The sequence below is a fragment of the Mesoplodon mirus genome (genome assembly GCF_964341445.2).
Source record: "Mesoplodon mirus genome assembly, chromosome: X".
In the NCBI taxonomy this organism is placed as follows: domain Eukaryota; kingdom Metazoa; phylum Chordata; class Mammalia; order Artiodactyla; family Ziphiidae; genus Mesoplodon; species Mesoplodon mirus.
The window spans coordinates 38,197,071-38,210,020 of NC_138981.1; the positions used below are offsets into that span (position 1 = coordinate 38,197,071).

Consider the following 12,950-nt stretch of genomic DNA (forward strand, 5'->3'; position numbering starts at 1 on the left):
TTATATACCTCAGTAATACTTAACTCTTCACTGAAAGTCTGAATATCTTTAGGAAAAGATTACCTCAAATTAACTAATTACTGAAAAGAAACCTTAGGCTTCTCAGAAATACTATACCATGCTTCTTCATTTTGGCCAAAATAGATTCATTAGACTTGGTGCCTAAATTTGCAAAACAATGAAATGAGTTGTAAACTTTCTGGTAAATAAGCTTGGAATAAGCCTGTTTATTAATATTTATAATAAAAACTATCCTTTGAATGATGACAACATGAATAAAATGACTTTTCCCCCATAAAGAAAATTCAATATATGGTACAAAATATCCTCCCCCTTTGATCAATGTTATATAAAAGGATGATACCAGCTTACTCCTAGAGACAAAAGATCTGTGGCTAGAAATGTGTCTTCTTTTAACTTTCAAAAAATATATTATTCTAGAATTTTAAATTCTCAACTTCTTCAAACCTCTTTTTTCCTTTCACTTTAGCAATTTTCACATAAGCTTTCTTTCTAATGATAAGGGAACCTAGTGAAACTGAGGATAGCAAATGCACTGGGCTAAAATTGAGGGGAGATGTCAGAAAATCATATGCAGAAACACACTGTGTTGTAGATTACTTTCTAAAGGGAAATTTTATGGAATATGCAAACCCCAATAGATTTGCAAATGTAAAGTTACTATAAAAATATTTCAACTTAGCTTGTCAGGGTGCAAAAAATAAATTATGGTGGATAAATAAATGCTCTCATTATTTTAAGATTTTATTCACTTTATTATAATTACTCTATCCTTTCCAATATGAACTCCATTCTCCTCATTTTGTGTCTCATCATATCATCCTCCCCAAGTTATGAGCTCAATAGGCTAACACAAGATCCCTACTGATGTTTCTCCTCCTTAACATTTCTTGAACATAGCTTAAAATTTTTGTGGGGGGTAGGGGGTGCGTATTTTAGAATCTTTGGTGCACTTCACTACAGGTCACTCCTTTGAATTCAAAAGAATGACTCAACAGTCAAAAGACCATGAGCTTCCTGAGGGCAGGGACTATGCCTTATTCAAGTCTCCATTCACCATGCCTTATGCCCTGTGTGCAATAAAGGGTTGGAGAATGAACAGATAAAAAAACAAAGGGACAGATAAGTGCTATCATCAGCTCTGTGGCCTTGAAAAAGCCATTTAACTTCTAGGAACCTTATTTCCTCATCTGTAAAATAAGAAGAGAATACCGACTCTGCCATTCTCAAAGGGTTGTCAAGAAATCAGTAGGCAAATTTAGGGAATACTTTGCGAACTCTAAGGAAGCATACTAATGTAAGCTAACCATTTTCCCCCTTTAGGTCCAGTCTCATATTTAATGTCTTCTAGCGTAATGACATCTCCAGATATGGCCTACTCTTTTTTCTGAGTAGGTGTTCATAAACAAATACTAAGTTTCTACAGATATATACTTATACATTATCATACAGAAATAATGATTACTCACATAAGTAATGTATCCCAAAACATATCAGCAGATATAAGTTAGAGCTAAAATTAGAAACTATGCCTATTACAAGTTAACATTCCAAAAAAGTTATTTTATAAAAAATAAAGTCAAAAGTTTAACTCACCGCACATTTTTCCACTTTGCCAGCATTATTAGCCCATTTTACTAAAGCTAATAATCGAACAAAGAGTTGGCGTGTCCGGCTAGCAAATTGCACTATTTCTATTTTCCTTTAAAATAAAACAAAACAACTTTTAATGAACCAACAAATTTGAAGGAGTATTTCACAATTTACTTTATCTGAGATAAAATATGCATCAGTCTTTGTTTACAACCATTACAATGAAATGAACCACCTAAAATATTTATTTAAATATGAATTATTGTCACATTTTGTATACCACCTGCATATACTTCATTTTCTACCTCAGAGTAACATCTCCAATAGAATGCTTAAGCAATGAATCACATTTTCAAATTAATTTTATACTGCAATAAAAGTTGTTTACTAAAATATACTAAATTCACAAATATAAAATTATTATATAGAAGTTAACTGGGTCACAAAGGGGACCAAATTATGGTTTGAAGTTGAAATTATGAATTATGAATTAGTAACCTTTCTGGTAAGAGAGAGGAAGTGAAATAGCTCTTTACCAAAACTTGAAGCTGTATTATTTCTACGAAGGCAAGGGCCCATTTCCCATCTTGCAAGAGCATGATTTATAAAAGTGAATAAAGAGCTTAACTATGGGGCTTCCCTGGTGGCACAGTGGTTGAGAGTCCACCTGCCGATGCAGGGGACACGGGTTCGTGCCCCGGTCCGGGAAGATCCCACGTGCCACGGAGCGGCTGGGCCCGTGAGCCATGGCCGCTGAGCCTGCGCGTCCGGAGCCTGTGCTCCGCAACGGGAGAGGCCACAACAGTGAGAGGCCCGCGTACCGCAAAAAAAAAAAAAAAAAAAAAAAAGCGCTTAACTATGCAACTCTTTACCAAACTAATTTCAATAACAAAGTACTAAAAATAAAAGCTAGAAGGTCTGTCCATATCTATTTTTAATGCTATACCCACTACAATGCTTTTTCTCCCCATACTCATCAGTATTTTTATCATCTCCTCATAAAGGCTTAAAAGCTTTACTAAAAGCTTTACGTTGTCAATCAACGTGTTAGCTAGACCTCTCAACTTCATGTCGGCTACAAAACTGATAATCATACCTTTCATGGTTTACCTTACCACACAAAAAAATATTCGACAGGCCAGGACTGATGACAGGCCCCAGCAAGACACCAACCTCCCTCCAAGTGGACTCTGACATATTAATCTTGTTACAGCTGTTCACCGACCTGTAGATCCAACCCACCCCTCTGTATCTCACCAACAGCAATACCACAATGCAATGCACCAAAATGAAAGTTTCTGCTGAAGCATAATCCTAACTGAAGACCACAGAGTCTAGCTCCTATTGAGAGCATACGTAGCCCACAAACAACCTGAAAGACTTCCTTAAGGTTCAGCCTTCAATATGATTATTGGTAGTAGAAAGAGAAGAATCAAGGACACTGATACAATTATGACTCTTTGCCAGGGTCTGTGAAGGATCCTTAGAGATAAAACAAGCAGAGAGCATCACAGGCAAGACTGGAACACAGCAGAAATGTTAAATGTACACTAAGATCTGGCAGTCACCTCAGTGCTAGGAGCCTCAGTGCTGTCATTCTAACTTAGCAACGGCTTACAGAGGATGTGAGGTCTCTTCTCTCACAGAGTAAACATATTTGTATATTACTAATTCCGTTGCCAGAGGAGCTCCTCTACTGGAAAGGAGACATCCCCCTTTGTAAACTATTTTAATATGGTATTTTCTTGACACCACACTGCCTCAAGTGATAGGCAGCATGAGTTGGTTTTCCAAGGCCCAGTTTCCCTTCCTACCCCAGAGTGGACAGAAGAAATCCTGGTTTTCTTTTCTTTCCCCCCCCAAATGAATGCATTGTGGGTATTTTATTTATTTATTTATTTTTGGCTGCTGTCAAATATTTTTTTGAACATCTTTATTGGAGTATAATTGCTTTACAATGGTGTGTTAGTTTCTGCTTTATAACAAAGTGAACCAGCTATATATATACATATATATCCCCATATCTCTTCCCTCTTGCGTCTCCCACCCTCCCTATCCCATCCCTCTAGGTGGTCACAAAGCACCGAGCTGATCTCCCTGTGCTATGTGGCTGCTTCCCACTAGCTATCTATTTTACGTTTGGTAGTGTATATATGTCCATGCCACTCTCTCACTTCGTCCCACCTTAACCTTCCCCCTCCCCGTCTCTTCAAGTCCATTCTCTAGTAGGTCTGCGTCTTTATTCCTATCCTGCCCCTAGGTCCTTCAGAACCATTTTTTTTTTTTTTTAGAGTCCATATATATGTGTTAGCATACGGTATTTGTTTTTCTCTTTCTGACTTGCTTCACTCTGTATGACAGATGCTAGGTCCATCCACCTCATGACAAATAACTCAATTTCGTTTCTTTTTATGGCTGAGTAATATGCCATTGTATATATGTACCACATCTTGTTTATCCATTCATCTGCCGATGGACACTTAGGTTGCTTCCATCTCTGGGCTATTGTAAATAGAGCTGCAATGAACATTGTGGCACATGACTTTTTTTGAATTATGGTTTTCTCAGGGTATATGCCCAGTAGTGGGATTGCTGGGTCATATGGTAGTTCTATTTGTACTTTTTTAAGGAACCTCCATACTGTTCTCCATAGTGGTTGTATCAATTTACATTCCCAACAACAGTGCAAGAGTGTTCCCTTTTCTCCACACCCTCTCCAGCATGTATTGTTTGTAGATTTTTTGATGATGGCCATTCTGACTGGTGTGAGGTGATACCTCATTGTAGTTTTGATTTGCATTTCTCTAATGATTTAATGATGTTGAGCATTCTTTCATGTGTTTGTTGGCAATCTGTATATCTTCTTTGGAGAAATGTCTATTTAGTTCTTCTGCCTATTTTTTGATTGGGTTGTTTGTTTTTTTGATATTGAGCTGCATGAGCTGCCTGTAAATTTTGGAGATTAATCCTTTGCCAGTTGCTTCATTTGCAAATATTTTCTCCCATTCTGAGGGTTGTCTTTTCGTCTTGTTTATGGTTTCCTTTGCTGTGCAAAACCTTTTAAGTTTCATTAGGTCCCATCTGTTTATTTTTGTTCAAATCCTGATTTTCATTTCCTTCCTTAAAAACGGACCAGCCAAACCATAATACTTCAATTGTCTCTTCCACTTCTAGCTTTTTGATCTATGTCTAATTCTCTCAGAAAGATCACTGCGGGTAGGGAGTGGAACGTAGTCACTAATAAATGCTAAAATCCACCCTAGTGACTTGGTATTTAAAAAAAAGATCAACCAAGGAGCATAAGTAGGTCCAAAGATAGAGTCAAGTAGCCTATACTGTAGCCACAGTTTAAATCTCCATCACCTGAGTTCTTTGAAACCTTAATTTATCTTGTTCCTTTGGACTATGGAAACATACTAGCGTTTAGTAATGTCTTAAGCCCCAAACTCCAACTGCATCAAAATTCTCTTAACTATAAAACAGCAATAGCAGTAGACAAATGTCCACTCTCCATAGATATCTAATAGCATCATTGCAGCAAATGATAAATTAGCAGCAAACTTTCTAAAGTCAGTCTCTTCCTCAGCTTTCTCCATTTAGTTCTACATTTAGTAGAGTTCTACATTTAGTTCTCCATTTATTTTCTACATCTTCCTACCCCCTCAGGCACTTGACCTGGTCAGTGAGTCAATAAAGATTTCTAGAAGAGAAGGTCCAGAGCTGGCCTCATACCAAGAATTGTCAAGGATGAGGAAATTAGATTTCCCAGGGCTCCTTAAACAAATGGTGTGAAGTCACCCTAGGCTCTCCGCGCCTGGGTTCCCGGTCCACAGCTCTACCACCCATACCTACACGTACCTCCCCGCCCCGCCACTTTCTCTCTCACTCACACACACACATACTCATAGATGTATCAACAAAGACACAGGTTTAAGGTTTTTTTCATACTCACCTTTCCACATCAGATTTCCTTGGCAGTCTAAGAAGAAAAAAACAAAGAAACTGACTAAATACATGCACACCTTCATCAAAATATGATAATGGTCTTTACTTTGACTTATTGAATACCTTAGTATTTCAGAAAAACTGGATAAGTAGACACTACAAGCTTGTGTGGCTCCCTACTCTTTTTTATTTTATGAGTTTCCGGCAGTATAGTTACAAAGGAAAAACTAACAAAGGAACATTTCTCTCCATTCCAAGTGCTTCAAAAGATACTGCATGAACCTCAAACATTTAAAAAGACCAAGTCTTACCTTAGCACATTACATCATAGAGAGTCAGAGAAAATATTCTTTTAAGACCAAAATGATCATGGATGCAAGGTACTACTTAGTTGCCAGCCTCCCCATATTCAATGGAACCTTGCTTCCAAGCACTAATCCCTCCATGTTTTGTTACGGTGGGCAAAACTAGAAGCTAGGCACACAAAAGGGCCAGCGTCAGCCAAGGGATGTACAGTAATTATGATGTTGCTTGGTTAGATGCAAATGATTACTTTTAAACGGCTCCAGTGAGATTTTGATCTCTTTTTCGCTAGTTCTCCAGTACAAAAGCCAGCAACCAATGTCACCATTTTCCCCGAAATTATACCATTTAACACTCTCACATCCACCGATGCTTAGAAAGGTCCTGATTTGCTTCCCGAATCACCACATTCTGTAAACCTCTATCCTATGGTCCAAGATTCAACAGCCTGAACTCTAAAGCCTCCCCTACATCTAATAGGCTCTTGAAGAATACACGATGAGCCGCTCAGACCCTCTTCCCCACCGACATGCCACAGGTGCAGAAAAACTAAAACCACCGCCAGAGATTCGAGGTACAAGGAAGGGAAACTATTAAAATGAGCTCTGACTTAGAGTTACCTACAATTCTTCGGGTAGACAACGGGATGGAAGCTCAAGTTATGATCCAAGTGATACAAGAAACTAGGTAGGAGCTAGAAGGGCCAGGAGATCAGAGGATGAAGCAAAAATTAAGGCCTTATTATAAGACTGCAAGTAAAAGCAGCTACTGGGAAGTTCCTATACCTGTGAAAGATCCGGAAAACACTCCTTGAGAAGACTCCCCTGTCCTCAGGAGAGGGAGAGAATGAGAACCATGGATGCTTGTATGTGAGAGAGGGAGAAAAACAGAACAGTAGAGCCTTTGGGGGTAGAAAGAATAGGAATCATTGTTCTAGCCACACACCCCCCAGAGACCCTAAAAGGATCATCTCTTGCCAGAGGTGGTGTCATTTCAGGGACAAAGGATAGGCTTTGCTGCCTACATCCCTTCCCCCAATTCCTCCTAATCTATTTAAAATTCCTTTATGGATGACAAATCCACCACTTGGGGCAAAAACCAACCCTAAAGGGCAAATATTTGGAAGAAGTCACAGAAACCTTGTTTACACCAAAGCGTTTTAAGACAAGTTTACATGACTGAGATGCTACCATTTTCTGATTTTAATTAAAAGAGGTTTTTAAAAGGAAGAACCTAAGTCTCTAAAAAATCACAGCAGAATGTAAACTCTAAAATGAAAGCATGTATTACATGAGTCGGGGGAGGAAATGAACAAGCAAAAGGAAAAAAAAATAGAAATCTGGGGCCAAAAACAAACCACCTGTTTTACTTTCAATAGTCAACAGACAAGCATCAAATGTGGCAGAAATAAGACTCAGAGTATACCTTGAACACCGGTTTTATATTAATACATTAATCCTGGCAGTTTTTACCTGGAACAAGGAAAAATACATGATTTAGGAACTTCCAAGGTATATTCCTAAACCAATTTTGGTTACCACAAATCAAAAGAGAAAAAAGTTATTTTATGTATCTATGTATCAAGAGCAACAGTGAATTTTCCCCTTAAATTCTCCAGGTCTACAATGACAGGTGCCCTGACTTAGAACAGTTATTGTTCTAAGCCCTGGGGAAGGTAGCAAACAACTCAAAATCCCTGTCCTCATAGAACTTCCAGTGAGGAGGAGACAGACAACAAACAATAAGTGCTGTAGAAAAACAAAGCAGTGAGTAAGAATGATAGGTTGACGGGCAGAGTACTTCTCATGGGTGATCACCAAGTCATTCTGATAAGTTGCATCTGAACAAAGACCTAAAGGAAATGTGAAAGCAAGCCACACAGATTTCTGCGAGAAGAGCAAAGGCTCTAAGGTGGAGTGTGCCTGACCCTATCAAGAAAGATCAATAAGAATAGCGGTGGCTGAAACAGAAGAAGCAAGGAGAGTATTAGAAATTGAAGTTAAAGAGGCAAGGGAGAGAAGACACATCATGTAGGATATTAAAGGTAGACCACAGTCTTGGTTTGCTCAAGATAGTCCCGGTTTATGCCTGTCGTTCTGCCATTGCTATTAATAGCACCACCCTTCATGCTCAAAAGTGTCCTGACTCAGACCATAAATTTTATGGTCACTCTCTATATAGGTGACTATAAAAAGTTTTTACTCTAAGTGAGATGGGGAACCACGGGAAAGTTGTGAGCAAATAAGTTTTAAAAGGATCATCCTGGGGCTTCCCTGGTGGCACAGTGGTTGAGAGTCCACCTGCCGATGCAGGGGACACGGGTTCATGCCCCGGTCCGGGAAGATCCCACATGCCACGGAGCGGCTGGGCCCGTGAGCCATGGCCGCTGAGCCTGCGCGTCCGGAGCCTGTGCTCCGCAACGGGAGAGGCCACAACAGTGAGAGGCCCGCGTCCCGCAAAAAAAAAAAAAAAAAAAAAAAAAAAGGATCATCCTGGCTATTTTATGGAGGAAAAACCGTAGAGGGGCAAGGGTAGCAACAGAGGCCCCAGTTAGCAGACTACTGCGGTAACACGAGCAAAGGATTAACACTTGATGGAAACGTTGAAAAGTGGTCAGATTCTGAAGTCAGAGATGACAAGACTTGCTAATGTACTGAGGGTGGGATTGGAAGAAAGAGGAGCCAAGAATTACTCCAAAATTTCTGGCCTAAAAGCATCAAGAGGAAGAATGGAGGTACTATTTAGTGAGATAGGGAAGTTTTGGGGGGATCGAATGGAATCAGGAGTTTGGTTCTGGACTTGGTCCACTGAAATGCCCATTAGGCACTTAAACATAGGCACCTGGATACAGAGTCTGCAGCTCAGTGGAGACGCCTGTGCTGGAGAAATAAGTATGGGAATCATCAACCTATAAAGGGTATAGGATGAAATATTGAACTATATACTTATTCTACAGCAATAAAATAAATGTTTCTCTTTTTATAACTAAGTCCTAAAACAGTAACAACAACACAATTCAAAGAAGTTCTACAAATGCCCTATGGAAAAACAAATTATACAAATTACACAACCACTGAGAGCGGCAGTTTTCAACAGTTTCCCATAGCTCTACATAGGACGGGTACATGATATTTTCTCATGGATACTCAAATTCTTATGAAATCCAACAACTAATGGTGCAGAGAAGTACATTACCACAATAATCCCTCATCACGACAGCTATTTAAGTTTCTCATTACACGGGCGTGGGGGGGGAGGCTTCTTTCTGTAAAGTACAGTATATCAAAATTCTCAGAATGATGTTTTACAGGAATAAGTGGAGCCTATTCTAATTCTTTAAATCATCTGCAAAAAAAAAAAAAAAATTAACAGTCTCTAGCAACAAATTACTGTGACACTGCACAGCCTGATACCTACATACTCATGTATTTCAACTGAATACACTGATCTGGAGCCTACCAATAGATAAAAGATAAAAACGAATCTAGACGAAAACTAGTAATTCTTACTTTTTCTGAACATGAATTTAAAAATGTAAAACAGTAATTCAAGTATATATACCCCTAAATTTTAGTTTCTTTTCTTCACACACCTGAAAATCTTTACAGTGTATTCTGATCCTATTCTGAAGAGATTAACACCCTAATCATGTCCCAAGGCATTTCACCCGGTAACTCGGTGATCTATAAACTCCGTTCATACCCCAAGAGACAATAACAGCAGGCTAGTTACAAAAAAATCTTTACTTACATTAAATGCGTGAAGACTTCAGTCTCAAACGTTCCAGAAAAACAAACTTGGAATCCAAAATTTTGCATTATTTTATACACAATACATCTCCTGAGTTCAAACTTTGTCAGGAGTAATTACAACCTACATTTAAAATGTACCGTAAGAAGCTGTAAAACAATTTCTCACCTTTGGGATTTTTTTTTTTTTTTTTGGTAACTCGAATAGTATGTATTCCTAAACCGTAATCTTGGGGTCTGGGCTAGAAAGCTTCCAACCAAGAAATCAATAGGGTTCAGCTGGCAAATCGAGCAAAAATTCCAAAGACTGGCTTTTCAGGGAAAGTCTTAACAACGTGCATAATTCACAAGTCTCGGCTGCTTCATCTCCAGAAAGACCCCAAATGCAAAGCTTCTCCTCCACCTCCGCTGGGCCCCAAGAGTTCAAAAATTCTAGACTAAGAAGCCCAGCAAAGAAGAGAAAGCAGCAGCCTTTTGGGGAGAAGGAGGTGCGAACCTCTCAGCCGGCTGGGCGGGAAGGGGGGGCTGGGGAGCAGGCGTGGATTTCGCGGCACTTACAGGTCAGTCAGCACCATGAGCTCCGAGTAGGCCCGGTGCAGCAGAAATTCGATGAGGGTGCTTAGCCGGTAGCCAGGGCTTGCCGCCGCCGCAGCGGCCGCCGCCACGGCGGCTCCCGGAGGAGGAGGCGCCGGGGCTGACGCGGGGCCGCCGCTGCCCCCGCCGCCGCCTCCGGGCGGGACCAGCTGGTGGTTCTCCAGCTGCACTGGGGCCATGGCGGCGCAGGGTCGGGCTTGGCGCAGCGGCACAAAATGCGGCTCTCGAGCCTCCCTCCCGGGCACTCGATCACCGCGCCGAAGTGGGCGCGGGCGGAGTCGCCGCCGCCGCCGCCTACTACCGCCAGGCCGCCTCTGAACAGGAAGCCGTGCGCCGGCCGCGGAGGCCCGCCCCCATGTAACGACAAGCCCGCCGGCTGCAGGGACTGGAGCAAGGGGCGGGGGGGAAGGGGGAGAGGGGAGGGGGGAGGGCGGGGAAGCGGGGTGGGCGCCGCAGAGAAGCTGCGCCCCCGCAACCGATCAGAGGCAGTTCCACCAGGCAGCCGCAGCGTCCATGTTGACGGCCCAAAGCGGAAGTTGTTAGGCAGTACGGAAAGGGAGCCAAAGGGGGACTTCCGACAGCAACCTGTGCCTTTTCTCCCGGCTGTCGGGCGCCCGGACGCTGGGGGGCGCGTGGGAGTAGGGCGGGGCCGGCGCGCTGGCGGGAAAAGCGGAAGCGGGGGCCGCGCGCCGCCGGAAGTGGGTGTGAGGGCGGGGCCGGTGCGAACGTCAGCAGTTGCCCCGCCCTTGCTCTCTCCGCCCTCCGGGATTTAAAAGGCTCCAATTTGCGCTGAGGTGTCGATCAACGCTCCCCTGGTGGGTGCAACAGACCGGGAGGCCACCCCATCCCAGATGTTTGTGACTTGTAGTTCTGGACTCGCAAAGAAATTGTTGCGGCTGCGTGCTTCTGACTTCTCAGATCTTTGCCCCGCCCACAGTCTGCCCATGTGCCTTTCGTGGGATAGAAGACGTTTCCGTCATTTTTTTTTTTTTAAACTGTGGGAAAAAATTCGAGAAAATCTGATTAGGGGTAGGAGCAGGGCCACTGGCAGAATAACTTCACTTTAACGGAGTTGAATATATGCTGAGCTCTTTACCGACCCCCAAATCCTGGCAGTTCTACCACGGAAACAGCCCTTAAATCCTCTACCGCTGATTCTCCCACTTGGTTCTTGTCCCTGCCCTTGAAGTAGCCGCCCTGCCTTCCAAGGACTTTCAGTTCATCTTCTGTGCCCTACTGCCACTTTTTCCCCCCTCAAAATTCACGTTTAATAATTTTGCTTCCTGCGTTAAAGCGGCCATTCTCAACCTTGCCTGCACGTTGGAATCTTGGGCGGTGGAGGGGTGGGTGGCTTTAAAAAATACTTATGCCACCCCCACCCCCAATACACTCGGCTTTAATTGGTCTGGGCTTCAGGATTTTTAAAAGCTTCCGAGGTGATTTTAATGTGCAACCGTTTAAAAGCGTCAATTGCTGCGACCCTTTTCAAACATCTATTTGGAGATTCTTACCTGTAACTCTTAGGTGTAAGAGAGGCACTTGTTGTTCCCTAAGGTTAAAATACTCTCATTCTTGTCCACTTGTGTAATTCTTAGTCCTTCTTGAAGACCATTCACCTGTCTTTTGAGGGTGTAACTTTTGGAGTGTAATTAATCACTTGCTCCCTCTTTTGTGATCCTAAAGCACATTTACACAAACAATACCATCATAGTACTCAGAAAAAGACATTAGATTACTTACACCACCCCCCACAGGTATAGTTGCTGGAGGGCAGATAACCTCCCTAAGATTCATCCCTATGCTGCTACCTCAGGAAACAAACACATCTTTTCTAAATTAGTTAGAATGGTACCATTTTTTTTTGCAGTTGTTTTGATTTGTTTTTACTGAAGGTTCTTTTTCCTCTTCTGAAAACTATTGACTTCACTTAAAACGCCGTGGTGCTCACAAACACACAAGATGTACAAGATGGTCCTTAAGGTCTTTTCTAATACTCACATTCTGATTCTGTGTGATGTTGATGGGATTTTAACTCTGCCTTATTGCATTTATTAAACACAGTTATACACCATACCTCTTGGTATTCATTCTATTTGGCAGTAAGATTCTACCTAGAGAAATTACAACCAATTTGCAAATAAAAAAAATTAATGGGTGGATGGGGGTTGTTTTGGAAAAGAGGAATTTTCACTGGCATCCATCGGGTTAGATTTTAATGAAATTTCTGTGAGTCTGAATACGTATCTTTAAAAATTGAAAAGTACTGGTTATTAAAAATGATATTCTAATGGAAAATAGGGTGAAAATACAAGAATAGAACTGTGAGACTTGATGTGCTTGAATTGTTGGAGATCGGGGAGGTAATTTAAATGATAACTGAAAGTGATAGCCCACCTCCCAACCTGATAGTACAGCCAATTAAGCAAATATAGGAACTGCTAATCGAAGAAATGAATAAGGAAGGAGAGAAAATGTTAGCATTTGGCTAAGTTACTAAAGGAATGGCTCATACCCAAACTTTTGGAAATAGTGTAATTTATCATTTTAAAGCCTACAGTACAATGTTTGGCACTGTATGTAGTATAAATACCTAATGTTTCATTCCCACTCTTCAATTGTTGCTCTATTTGGTCATCACCAGATTCTATCACACCTGAGATAATTTCAGAACTAGCAGCATATTTCCTCAGCTCTTAAATCAACCTAACACTTTAGATCTTTCATGAAGTCAATCTGATTTTAATG

The 12,950-nt window shown here is 41.4% G+C and overlaps 1 protein-coding gene across 3 annotated transcripts in view; it reads right to left on the reverse strand.

The window, feature by feature from the left end:
• MED14 (mediator complex subunit 14) overlaps positions 1-10,735 on the reverse strand; it is a 75,672-nt gene extending 64,937 nt beyond the window's left edge. For all 3 annotated transcript variants that reach the window (XM_082609531.1, XM_082609530.1, XM_082609532.1), the window contains exons 1-3: positions 10,170-10,735; positions 5,567-5,593; positions 1,618-1,723 (exon numbers count right to left, since the gene is read on the reverse strand). In XM_082609531.1, coding sequence (XP_082465657.1) covers positions 1,618-1,723; positions 5,567-5,593; positions 10,170-10,384 — 348 coding nt within the window. In that variant the 5' untranslated portion in view covers positions 10,385-10,735. The remainder of the gene's footprint in view (positions 1-1,617; positions 1,724-5,566; positions 5,594-10,169) is intronic.
• Between the last annotated feature and the right edge of the window lie 2,215 nt (positions 10,736-12,950).